The following is a 13,494-nucleotide window of genomic DNA, read 5'->3' on the forward strand; positions in this document are numbered from 1 at the left end:
GACTGGGGACAACTGGAGAAGATTTGTTTCTAGGATTTATAATCCATTTTTCACACAATATTCTTGTCCTGATATACAAAAAAAATTCTAAAAATGCAAACATTTATTTTGATAAATACTAGGACAGTCATTATCTTCCACATGAGTGTGTCTCAAGCTTAATTTTTTGAAGTTATCTCACAGTTCTTAATCACACGTGTCCTTTTAAATACCTTGTTGTGAGAACCCCGGGCTTGGTCAGGGGTCTCGTGTGGTGGTAAAGTCTCTCCTCCAACCCGTGCTTCCAAAGAAAAACTCCACAGGCTCTTGCTATTCGGTCTCAAGGCAGTTTATTTTGAATTATCTAAAGGATTGTCTTCTCTGGCTGCTGTGGGTTGCTCAGCAGCCCAGGCAGAGGCACACACACACCCTGACACCCTCTCTGATTCCTGTCTTCTTCTCTCCCCCTGCCCAGGGCTGCTGCTATCTTTTATATGATATATTACGTATAACATGTTTATAGTCTTCCCCCAATACCTACTACCTATATTACAGAGTGCTTTCCTACTCTAAACCAATCTGTGAATGCCAACATCACCAAGAATGTGGAGGCAAGGAAAAAGAAGGAGGAAGAACAGGAGCAGCCCACTTTCCTCCATCTTAGAACTTCTGACCCCCATGTACAAAGTAAAAACCCCCCTGTACACGTGCTAAAACCCCCCTGTACAATACTAAAAAAAATTCCCCTCTGTTTTGTAACTACTTTTACTATACTATCTAACCCTTTGTGACTGCTTGCTCCACCTTCAAAGTTGGAAACTCATTCCATGGCTCAAACTCAAAATCACAGCTGTTTCCAGCTGCCTGCCAGGATCTAAAATGCCTCTGACCAAGGCCTGGAATCTCTAAATATGTCTGAGGGACATTTTGAGTTCCAACACCTTGTGATCTAAAATATAAATGTTAGAGAACAAAAATACATGAAATAGGATGATTCACGTTTGACCCATACCTCCTCTTGTAACACCCTTTTTAGAGGTATTGGGTTTTTTTACATATTAAAACCAACTGTATTAATTTAAACCATAAAATTACATTAGATTTTGGGCAAAAGGGAGGAGGGAAAAAAGGAGAAAAGAGCACATTCATACTGTCCTTTGCTTTCAAACATAAAGCCAATACCTTCCAAAGGCTTCTCATTTCACACTGAGAAAAAAAATGTCCCTTATATCATGTCTTCCCCTTTAGGTACATTAATGGCATTTTTTGTTCTGATGTGACTTTGTAAGAATCAAAATGCCTCAGCCTAAGGGTTTTTTAATTTTTTTATATGCGTTTTTTTTATTTTTTTATATGCACTAAGCTCAACAAACCTTCGTAGAAAATAGAATACTCTTAATTATGAATAAATTAACTAAATTAGCAACATGAGATGGATATGAAATTAGAGGATTGTTAATTGAAACTGCAAACACAGCTGTATACAGCTTAGAGATGAATCACACCAGTAATGACACAGATGTTTATAAAATGTGATTATGTTCAGCAGGAGCATACTATTGAAACTCCCCAGCCTATTCTTATATTGTGTCATTGAAATGGTTTTTAAATCCATGAACACCAGGAATCAGAATCTCAGGGATGGCAAATTAGGCTCCCTGGATATGTGAATTAGTGTTGTCTGAATGTCAGCAATTTAATTCTCCAGCTTTCAAAGAATGTAGAAATGGAGCCAAAAACAAACATCTGTTAGTTATAGTCTCATTCAGAAAAAAAAAAAATTAAAATCTCTGGCAAGTTAGAGCCCATCTGAATATGAGCAAGACAGTGAAATACAGTATCTCTAAGCTGTGTGAATATACTGATCATGTAATTAATATAACAAAAGAGCTCAAGAAATCTACTTTGTGTGAATATGTCTTTTTGGGACTGTCCCTCCAAAGTGGTAGAAGGATCAGGAACTACTGAGATCTCTTGTCTAAAGATTTAAGAATTGATTAGCTTCCTAAAGACAGCAAATTAGGCTTTTATTTTTTCTTTCACCTTTTACATCTTTCCTAGGTGTTCTTCGATAAATTGTACAATGAAGGTGTTGGGTGTTTTTCAGGCAGAAAAAGGCACAAACGTTACTCCTGGGTCACCCGAGGATATCTGAGCTGAGAGGCTCAGCAGGGATGCAGTCAGCCCAGCTGGGAGGGATGGCAGAGCAGACAAAGCCAGCTGCCCGTGGGGGCTCAGGTTCCAACAATCCAGTGTAAAGTGTGCAGGGGCAGCTCTCATTTCTCAGTGATAGCACTGAGCACCCACAGCAGCACGCAAATGTTACCTTAAACACTCTGTGATTTGTTTTCTGCAACAGTTCACAGACTAACAGAAGCAGATTTTACATCATCAGTGGTAATCATGCTTTCAAGAAACATGCTGAATAATACAAGATCATAGTTTGTGTCCAGCACTGCAGTGTAGCTCACATCACAAAGACGCTATTATCTGATTCAGGGGCCTTGGCTATATAAGGATAAGTACTTAATAACACAAATGTACATGAAGGAGAGGATGTTTCTCTGGCCCCCTTTTCTAGGGAATGGGACAGACCTTTGAACTATAACAATCAGAACAATAAATTAAAATAAAAACTATCAGTAAAACTTAACCAACTCAGCACAATGTCATTATAATTCAGCTAAATTTTATAAATGTAGTTCTGATCTATAAATGGATACTCACCTGAAAACACGTAATTTCATGCACAAAATGGTTAAAATAATTTGTAAAAAATTACCTAGAGTATCATTGGCAAAGCTGAAATAATCAGCATGACCTAGCACTGTTCAACATCACAGGTTTATCCCATCAGCTGTGGGAACTACAGAGCACAGTCTAACGAGGTGGGGGCACAGTGTTGAGACAGAAAAGTGGTGATCATAAAATTGGATTTGCCTCTGTCTTTCTAAAACTTTATTTGATGGGAGCTGACCTCCTATTCACTGGTGAAGAAAAAAGGATTAGATCCCGACTTTTTAAAAGAGGAAGCTTGCTCGATTTCTGCAGCAGACCGTACCAGTCTGACAATATTTCACAGGTCATTCACAGTTGAATAAAGTTATGGAGGCTTTCTGAGAAAAATGTAACCCCTTTCTCATTAGAGGTAAACCTAGGCAGATTCAGGGATATATTGCAGGTAGCTATGACAACTGATGTGCATCCCAAATTCAGTTATCTTAGTTTTCTGGCTGGCAATAGTACAGACAAAATCAACTCAGGATTTGAAATGTGATGTTCTGAGATAAGGAACTGTAATACTTGGATATATAAAAACCACAAAGCCATTTTATGGAAGACACAATCTTCTATTTCTTCTGAATATCCCAAAAATCACTACACTGAAAAAGCATTCTATTATCAACTATGTGTCAGCTAATTAATTAGGACAGAACTGTTTGTTTTTACAGATGAAGGAATCATAAATGATGGTACTGAAAGGAAAGAACACAAAACACTTGAGGATACTATGAGAAACCAGAAGAATGAAAGTGAAAACCTCCAACAAAGTGAATATGCTACCTACAGATATAACTTTAGGATTATTTTTCTGGATTGATAGAGATGCAACTTTAGGATTATTTTTCTGGATTGATTAATGCTAATTAATTTTGGTTTAAAACTGAACTGTGGTAGAGGAACAACTTTGAACACCTGAGAAAATGGGAGAGAAAAACTGAGTCTTCAACCTCCATACTTGAAGCTCTCCCCAAAAATGTCATACCCTAAAGAATTCATTTCCAGAAACAAGAATTGGATGTTGATCTTTCCAGGTACAAAAAATCCCAAAACATGAATACTAATAAAACCTGAAATTGTAAGCTCTGGGTCAATAATTGTAATCCATACTATGTTTGGGTATATTTCTAATGTCTATTGCAGTGTCAGTGTTTTATAAACTGACATCAAGCAGAAGAGCTGAACAGCTTAGATAAGCACCCTGAAATAACACCTTCTGCCTGTGTTGTGCTGGGTAGATACAAATTAGGAAGGACTTTATAGAAGATTTTGCACACACAACATATAAGAGGGTTTGAGCCATTTTAATTATAAAGTGCCCTCCTCTGCAGCAAACATACCATTACATCACTTCCATACTGCTCATAGTTTTCTACACAAGGGTACAACATTCAGCTTTACTCAAACCATGTTGAAAACTGCAGTGGCAACTTTAGAGAGCAACTTGTGAAAATATTTTTTAAATGACACACATAATCTTCCATAAATGCTGGTTTCAAATCTGTGTCACAACTTAATGCCACTGACATTTTTAATATTTTAAACTCTATTATTAACAGTACTTCTTAAACAGAAAAAAAAAATCCTACTTAGTCTCAATGAAGCAAAAAGATATAAAAAACAGAGCACAAAATACTACCTAGCTTAAAGACTTCAAAAGCTTTCTGTAACCTGAAAGTAGTCTGACATAAAACTATCTGCACTGATATAATACATAATTGATATGTCAGAAAGAGACAAAATGACTCAACAAAGAAATGAAAAAGGCTAACATTAACCTTCTGCACTGGAAATGTGTGTATTATTTCTTTTCCTTGGGCTTTTAATCACTTCAAATAAAGTTTCTTGTAAAAAAATCACATCGTTTCAGAAGAAGGGATTAGTGAAAATGGGGAGAAAGAGAAATATGTTTTGCCAGTTTTACATTCTCCCTCTAAAAGCCTTTAACAATACTTTGGCACTGGTAGTTGGAGTCTAAGGGGTTTTATATTGCTTTCAATCCAAGGGTATTCATTAAGGTTTCATTGAGTTACAAGCCTCTGAAAATCACATTAGAGAGCCTTTACTGGACAGCTCTTAAATTCAGTGAGTGCTCTATCTGACACAAACGTGTTCCACATTCAAAGCAAACTCTGTACATCTGCTCCAAGCTCACTTCAAACCAGGCGGGCGCAAATGGGCAGAGGAAGTGTGTCAGAGGAAGTGTGACATAGGATGTGTCAGAGGATGTGTGTCATAGGACATGTGTCAGAGGATGGGTGTCAGAGGATGTGTGTCAGAGGAAGAGGATGGGTGTCAGCAGCGCACATCCCATCTAGAGGACGAAGCAGAACCACAAATGTCAAAGATCCATCTGGTGCCAGCAGACAGATAACCCTGCATCCTGCCCTGCACAACCTACTGTGGATATTCTCAGTTCAGTCAGAGAGAAAACAAAAGTTTCTAACCAGGCAGAAGCCTGGGAAACAGTTGAGGAAGAATGTAAATAATTCTTTATCTCTTTTGTTGTTCACATTTTTAATAGGTAAGTTCTGCCACTGTGAGTCATTCACTGCACACCAATGGGTTGAGATGTTTTTACTTTAAGACCAATAGAATGGGTCTGGATGATATTCTCTATAAAAGAGAGGTGTATTTGATATAAATCAGAGTTCTATTCTCAGCCTTCTGATCTGGAATCCTTTCATACTGTCCTGCCTCAATGGCGTCAACCTACACCCTCCTGTCCTCTCCTATTGCTTTAGCAAAACTAGCTTGCAAATTTTGAGCTCTGACAGTTGATAACATTTTGGGAAGGAAAAGGGCCTATGGAGTGGAAGCTAGGACTGGAGATTGACTTATAATTGCAAGGTTCATTTTTGTTTAGTCCTTGTTTGCTTTCACTAATGATTGATGCTAACCTTGTGCATTTTCCAGCTGTTTCCTCTCACACATTCTTACCTTAAACAACCCTAATTTTCCATAATGAGCAGCCTAAACATAGCTGATTAGAATCAGGTCACACACCTAAAAACATGTTGAAAAAAAATCAGGCCATATTCTTGCAATTTGTGCAAGAAAAACCCCAACGCTATCTGTGCCATTTTGGAATCCAAGGTAAAATCTTCTAACTCCTGTGGGTCTACACCTGTACAGATAGGACTGAATCTCAGAGCTTTAATTCTTCAAATGTAACTTCCACACTCCTTGTCAAAGGGACTTCTACAGAAATTATTTCAAATAATGGTTTTGAGGTGGTCAGGTATTATAGATCATGAACACTAAAGAATACAGCTTCAGTGGTGGGTGTTAAATAAGTAAAAAGCTACAAACTGGATGATTTAGATAAAACTAATTGACTAAAACCCCACAGAACTAGTGAATGTTGGTTTCCAGTGAATATATTCTCAGTAGTATCATAACCCTCTGTTTTCCTGAGTACCCTAAATATAGTCTGGTATGAGTCATATGGATGTGTGCTGCCAAACATAATCTATAACTGCTGACAGGTGGAAGTAAATTGTTCAAGTCTTCCTTTATAAGGAAATGAGACTTACATATTTCAACTAATATGCCCATCTTTTCCTATCATTTATCTATCAAATAGATAAATGGGAGATCTTACAGAATATATTGTATATGCAAATGTTGTACAAGAGAGTGCTAAATTTAAGATGTAGGTGTAACCTATTTCCTTTTGATCAATTTTAGGTGCTTTTCTTTTCACATATAAACAACATAACTCAGCTTTTATAATCTTCTTCACTCACATACATTTATAAGAAACAAAATAATACATTGAAAGAAAGCTATAGATGCATATAGTAATGAGGATATAAGGTAGGGTAAATTGCTATTCTTCTGCATGATTCGTCAAAACATCTTCAGAGAGGACAAAATTTCAGAGTAAAGGAAGACAAAAGAAGATAACAAAACTCTCAAAATGAATGCACCTCCTTTGCAAAAAAATTATCAAAGCATTTGCAATTTCAAGCAAAGTGAAATTCATCACACATATCATACATTTACTAAGGTTTTATTAGTTTTCCTGCTGTCATGTCTGTGGATGAAAACCATTCCTGTTTATAGTTACTCACTGTCTTTCACTGACTGCCCTAAAAATGTCACAATAAAGGTATCCTACTAATTTGGGAAGGAATATTTCCAATTTTTGACACATGGCATTAATAGAATTGAATCCCAATCCTGACAGCTGGCCTTCCTTCACTAACTTACAGAAATAAATAAATTAGATTTCTAAAGGACAAATCACTGCAAAATGAATTCTATATGCATAATTTTGCAGACAAACATTGAGAAAATCTGAGACTCAGTCTAACAGAAATGAAGAAAAATGCTTGGGTCTATGACTTCTGCAGCCAACTGGCATAGCCAATTAAACAAATAAGAGACCATTAAAGAGCTGTAACAATTGTGGTTTTGGCAGAAGTTCCTGTTCTCATGGAACATACAAACCAACATTTTAACTAACTAGTCTGATGGGACAGCTCAACTTCCAAAAAGGATCAAAATCTCCCTCTGCTGGGAAGATGAAGTCTGCAACTGAAAAATAATTTCAAATTTCAAGGTCAAAAAGCACTATGATTTAATAGTGACTTAACTACTATAATTCTAACTGAGCTAGAATTTTGGTTCCATGTATTTAGAAAATTGTCTCCCATTTTTTTTCAGCTACTTACAGATTGCATATGTCAAATCTAGTTTAAAAAGGAGGAAAAACCAAATAAATAGAAACAAATTAGTTATTATAATTAATGAAAAATCACAATGGAAAGAGAAACTGCTAAGGTAACAGAAAGGTAACAATATATAAATATAAAAATATAACGGCCTTTTATATAATCCATTCATTAAGACATGACATTCTCTGTCTCATAAAAAGGAAAAAACATCTTTCCTGATATTTTTACATAATCTAAATCTATCAACTTTAACCCCAGTTTACACTGACTGTTTAATAATAAATAACTCTGCTTGTAAGTTAAGATATAGAACAATGTAATGCAAATATTCTGTGTAAGTATATGGTTAGAGCTTTCGTGTACAATAATACTGTGCACTACCAATTGGACAACTGAACTGTAAAGCAAGAGAGGTTTTCCATTTACTTTAAGAAAAATTATATAAGAAAGAATATCCTTCATTACTTTCAGATTTTAATTCCATGGTTTAGACATGAAGTTTACTTCCTGGAACCATTACTACATACAATTTAAAAAAGTAAACTTGGTTAAATTCAACTGCAAAAGACCTGAAGAAGACATTTCTTTTATATAGGTATTATTGTTATTTCACTTTTTTGCAGGATGTTTTTCTTGGAGAAGGCATGAAAAACTGAAGGCGAAGTAAAATTTTAAAAAGTCCAAAGTTGAAACCCACTACAATAGGTCACTGCTGATTTCAGCTTATATTTTGCTGCAAATTCCTTGCCTTGGTGTCCAGCCTTATAAAAAGCAACGTGTGAGCTGAGGACTGCTGCCCAGAATTCCTGTGACTCAGCTTTTTAGAGATTCACTGGCCAGCAAGACTGTGATGCATAGTGACAATTTTACACTGATTTCAGGGGAGAAGGGATTTCCTTTTTGGCTTTTATATCCTTGATATTAGTACCTCTGGAAATACAGATTGTAAGATTCATTCATATTTCTCACTACGGATTGAAAGAATCAGCTAATATTTGTGAAGCACACAGAAGGAGCTAGTTTTTGAAATAATTCATTGCAGCAATACTTATTACACTAGTGTGCATGACGCAGCTCAGTAAAGAGCCTGTCCTCAGCAGAATACAAATAAAATAATGATATGGCTTTAGATGACTGCCTGCAGGGTACTAAAAGCCTGCTGGCTCTTCACAGCTCCTGCAAGCAGAGAGTGCTCTTCAAGGGAACAGAATAATAGCTGTGGCTGGACCTTCTAACAAATGGCAGCATGTTTTTTGCACCACAACAATCTTCAAATCCCCACATCCTGCAGAATCTTTGCTACTGGTGCAAGATGAGCTGAGGGGTTAGGAATTATACTGAAATTAGGGCTTATGCTCCTTCACAATCATTATGTATATGGATATAAATCATAGAATTGTAAAAAAGTTTAGATTGGAAAACACTTGGGCTGCTTTAGGTTTTTGATGTGTGCAAAGACAAACACTCACAAACTACCAAACATTAAAAGTAAAAGCACTGGAGTATAAATACCACAGCAAAATATTTTAATAGATACATTTTTGGATGAAACAGAGTTCTTAATGTATTTTTCCGCTTATTAAAGGTTATTATTAAATTCTAAATGAAAGCAAACAAGGTTTGATTTAAAAAAAAAATCTTTCTTGATAACTGAAGGCTATGTTCTCTGTGGGATACTTGTAAATTCTTTTACATGTCAGGAGCTTTGCCCTTTGACCAGCATTACACCAACTATATCTCTGACTTAGTGAAATGGTTATACGTCCCACCAATTTTAGGGGATTCCTGGTCCCCTAAATGTCAACTGGAAGCAAGCAAGGGTTTGCAAAGCACATTCTATCCCAGGATGAGCTCATTACATACACTGTTTAAAGCACACATGAGAGCTCCTTGTGAAATTCATAACAAGTAGCTCCTTGGAAAGATTTAATCTCCTTTAATGTTTAAGAAAGTTAAAAAAATAAACAGCATATTCTATTTTCCTCAAAACTCTCTATTCTATTAAAGGCATGAAGCTACTCAAAGCCCACAGAAGATGACACAGTTATCAGTGACTGAGCTGAGTGCATCAGCTTTCATTAATGAACTGCACTCCATACAACACTTCAAAACCAGGACTTGTTGACTCTGAGAGTGGTTGAGTGCGTTCTATACATTTTGTACCAGTAATACTCCAGAGTATATTCATTAAAATTGAATACAAACCAGGAAAATTAATGGCAAACATGCCTTACTGCAAAAATACAAATGAAATTCTGGGAAGATTCTGGAGGAATATTTGATTCTATTCACTAACAGCACTAATCTCGATGTAGAACCACTGTGCAATACTACAGATGACTATGCTTGCTCTTATTCTTATGATTATAAAATGAATATAATATAAAATCTCTGTAAGATTTGGCTTAAGATTATACATTTCCTCCTCTAATCTTATGTATGTTCCCAGTGTTAATAAATAAACAAGTGAGACATGATTACCTCCTTTACAAAATATTTTAGATGTGATACATTTTATGTCTTTATGCACTTTTCCTACACATAACCAAGGATGGGTATATTTCTGGCAAGCAATAGCACAGAATTCTCTGTTTTATGATTTTTCTACAGTGATATTTTCTAAGAAATGGGGTATATGGATAAGAAATATTTTCCCCATTAGGAATATGGCAAGGGGGGGAGAGAGAGAGATCTAACCTTTGAGGAAGGAGAAGAAGAAAAGTAAACTAAGAAAAGGAGTACAGAAAAAAATCCCAAAGAGAAATAAGGGACGGAAGATGGGGAAAGACAGAGAAGAGAAATAGAACACAGGAAATTAGAATTTTGAAAATAAGAATTAAGAGAAGCGTGAGAGAAAACATGATCAGTGTAAAAGAAAGACAAATGAAAATAAACTGAAATATATATTTAAAAAAAAGATGAAAATACTAAAGTCCTGATTTTAGATTACATTAGCATAACAAAGGCAATTATTAAATAAATTAAAAAAAAACCAAAACCACCAGAATGAAAAAGAAACATTCTGAACAACTGTAAAACCAGAAACAAACAACAAGAACATACCTTAGAAGGAGAATGGTTTTGCATGAAACAAAACCAATTTTCATTTCTGCTTATCCTATTATGTGGTCAAAATTTTAGTTTCTATAAAGAGTATTACATCTAACTGGAGTGCTAGTCATACATAAAAAAGTCTAGCCCTAAGATGGAAAAATACATAATATTCTAAAAATTGCCATTGGGTGTGAGTGTTCTGCAGATCTTGCATGTAGGGCAGCTGGTCTAAATAATTGTGTATTTTTTCCAATTGATCTATTCTATTCCAGTCTATGCTATTTTATTCTCTTCTAAAAAAAATGAGCTTTGCCTCTCAATACATTTCAAACTCTTCTCTCTTTTAAATAGAAAAATTATATTATAGGAACAGATATGTCTCTCCTCTTTCCAAGGGTCACAACTTGGCCTTTAGTATATCATAACCTTTCAAAGTTACTAATGTCTTTTCCCCTCAGGATGTGTTTAAAAATTTACTGGAGTGCTTTCACCTTACTCTCTGTATCATCCAGATACATTTAAGTAAATATGAAAAAAGACAGTATACCATAATATTTCAATTAACTATCTGTTCTATCAGCAATAACATCTCACCCTGACATACTGTCTTCCAAGTATCTTCAGAGAAGATGAAAAATTTATTTTCCAAATATCTGGATTTGATAAGGCAATAAGTTACAGTGAAAGTGAACTGTGCACAGTGTTTCCTGAGCTCTATGGAAGAGAATGTATTATCTTTGAAATGTGTGTAAAACACGTGGCTTGCCCTTTATATTCTTAAACCATCAACAATATCAGGTTGGGCCTCTGTCTAATGCATTTATGAATGGTAACAACAAAACATTTTCTTGGGCTTTCTCATCTTTCATTCCTTGGTACGCCTTTGGTGCTATCCCACAGGGCACAAAGCACAGAGAAAGAGAAATATTTGCTTAAATGCAGCATAAAGAAAGAATTAATGGGAAATATACCTGCAGCACCTTCCACCTTGTGTTTAGGTCTTCCACACAGCTGAGATTGTACTGGGAGAGTTGGATATCGGGGGGAGTGAAGCGGTGAGCGAGCTCATTGACGTGATGCACCTTTTCCTTAAGGGGAACAAGTTCTGCTCGATAAACCTGTGTGAATCAAATATAAATATAAATGTAAATGTAAATGTAAATATAAATATAAATATAAATATAAATATAAATATAAATATAAATATAAACATAAATATAAATATAAATAATATAAATATAATCAATATCAATAAATACAAATATAAATATAAAAAACTTATATAACTATAACTATATCTATAACTATAACTATAACTAACTATAACTATAACTAACTATAACTATAACTATAACTATAACTATAACTATAACTATAACTAACTATAAATATAAATATAAATATCAATATCAATGTAAATATCAATGTAAATATAAATAATACAAACAAACAAATATATAAATATAAACATAAAATATTATGAGCACTAATTTCAAAAACTATGGGCTCTGCTACCAGCTGATTAGTAACTTAAAGATATCACATGCCAAGCTGAAAGGAAAGAGCCTTGATTCTCTTACCAGTCTGTTTATTTAACTTCATATGGACTTTTGGTCTCAGGTGTAAGGCCTGGCATTTCAGAAGGTGCTGTGAATTTGGAACCTTCACTTCTGCCCAGTTTAGCCAAATTTCTAACCAGCACACCCACTGGGAGGTGCTCTGCAGAGCACCCTTGTCTCCTGCCTCATCCATTACTTGTGTTTAACATGTTCAGTCAGGATGGTTGGGAGTGATGAGTACAGTTTAGCACAGGAAAACAGAGGAAGAAGCTGTTCCCAAATGCAATAAATGGAAAAATGATGAAACTTTTACAGACCCCAATAAGGTTATGATTTTAGCATGGGTGTTGTGTGTGTTACAAATAAAATGGTTAATAATGGGAAGTCCATTAAAAAAAAAAAAAAAAAAAAAAGAGAAAAAAAGATAAAAATGCTATGCCTCCCAAACTGGCTTACATTACTCATATTTAAAAGAAAAAACTAAATAATGTGTATTTTAAGATAAACTTTAAAACTATGAATAAAAGCATAGCAGTTTAGCTAGTAATTTCAGTAATGTATGTGAAAACCAGAATCTGCCAGTTACAAACTTCTTCTTTTTTAAAATCAACAACCTGATGAGGATGTCTCCATGATGTATCAGGGTACATTCAGATAAATTCAGGGCACCATGACTTTATCAAAGAGAGGAATCTCTATGTAGATCTTCCACTGCTCCATATCTATCTTTTCTAAGGAGACATTTATGAATTTTTAATATGATAAAATATGTCAAAATGTAACAATGAGTCATTTCTAGGGGACAAATTCTGTCATTCTCAGGATCATGTTTTATTGCCATATGATGTCTGCACACAAAGGCAGAATAATTTACTTGCTAGATTTTTCTTCTCTGTAGCTTCTTTCTCTCAGCATTTTTAATATAAACCACATGTTGTCTGCATTTCATTTGAATTCATCAAATAACCTGAAATTATTACCTAGTAATCTTTTCATCAACACATCATGCAAAATAAGGTAAAAAAAAAAGCCCATCCAGTATCTCAGTGAACCTTAAGAGTAAATAATATGAAGACATTCATAGATGTCAGAATGCCATGAAGAGCACTAAAGGTAAACATCATTGAAAAATTGTTACTCAAATGTCTTTTAAAACCAGACTTGACTTCCATCAATTATGTTAAATTACCCTGCAACATAAGGAGTTAGACTGGCTTAAATGCTACTCATACAGTGAATAACTCTAATGATCAATCTTTAAAATATACCATCAGAGGGATGTGTATTTTGTAAAGGAAGTGCAGAGAAATATGCAAATGCCATGATGTGAGAGAAGATGCATATATCAAGTTATGATATAACAGTTGACTTCCCCATTTCACCAGTTTTATACCACTGGAGTAGAACTGACATTACTGGTGAGTGCTGATTTATGGTTT

The 13,494-nt window shown here is 35.0% G+C and overlaps 1 protein-coding gene across 18 annotated transcripts in view; it reads right to left on the reverse strand.

The window, feature by feature from the left end:
• DMD (dystrophin) overlaps window positions 1-13,494 on the reverse strand; it is a 1,148,985-nt gene that overhangs the window by 149,873 nt on the left and 985,618 nt on the right. For all 18 annotated transcript variants that reach the window (XM_077781657.2, XM_021553010.4, XM_021553014.4 and 15 more), the window contains one exon: window positions 11,468-11,614. In XM_077781657.2, coding sequence (XP_077637783.2) covers window positions 11,468-11,614 — 147 coding nt within the window. The remainder of the gene's footprint in view (window positions 1-11,467; window positions 11,615-13,494) is intronic.

This window comes from Lonchura striata, chromosome 1 (genome assembly GCF_050655825.1).
Source record: "Lonchura striata isolate lonStrDom1 chromosome 1, ASM5065582v1, whole genome shotgun sequence".
Taxonomy (NCBI): Eukaryota; Metazoa; Chordata; class Aves; order Passeriformes; family Estrildidae; genus Lonchura; species Lonchura striata.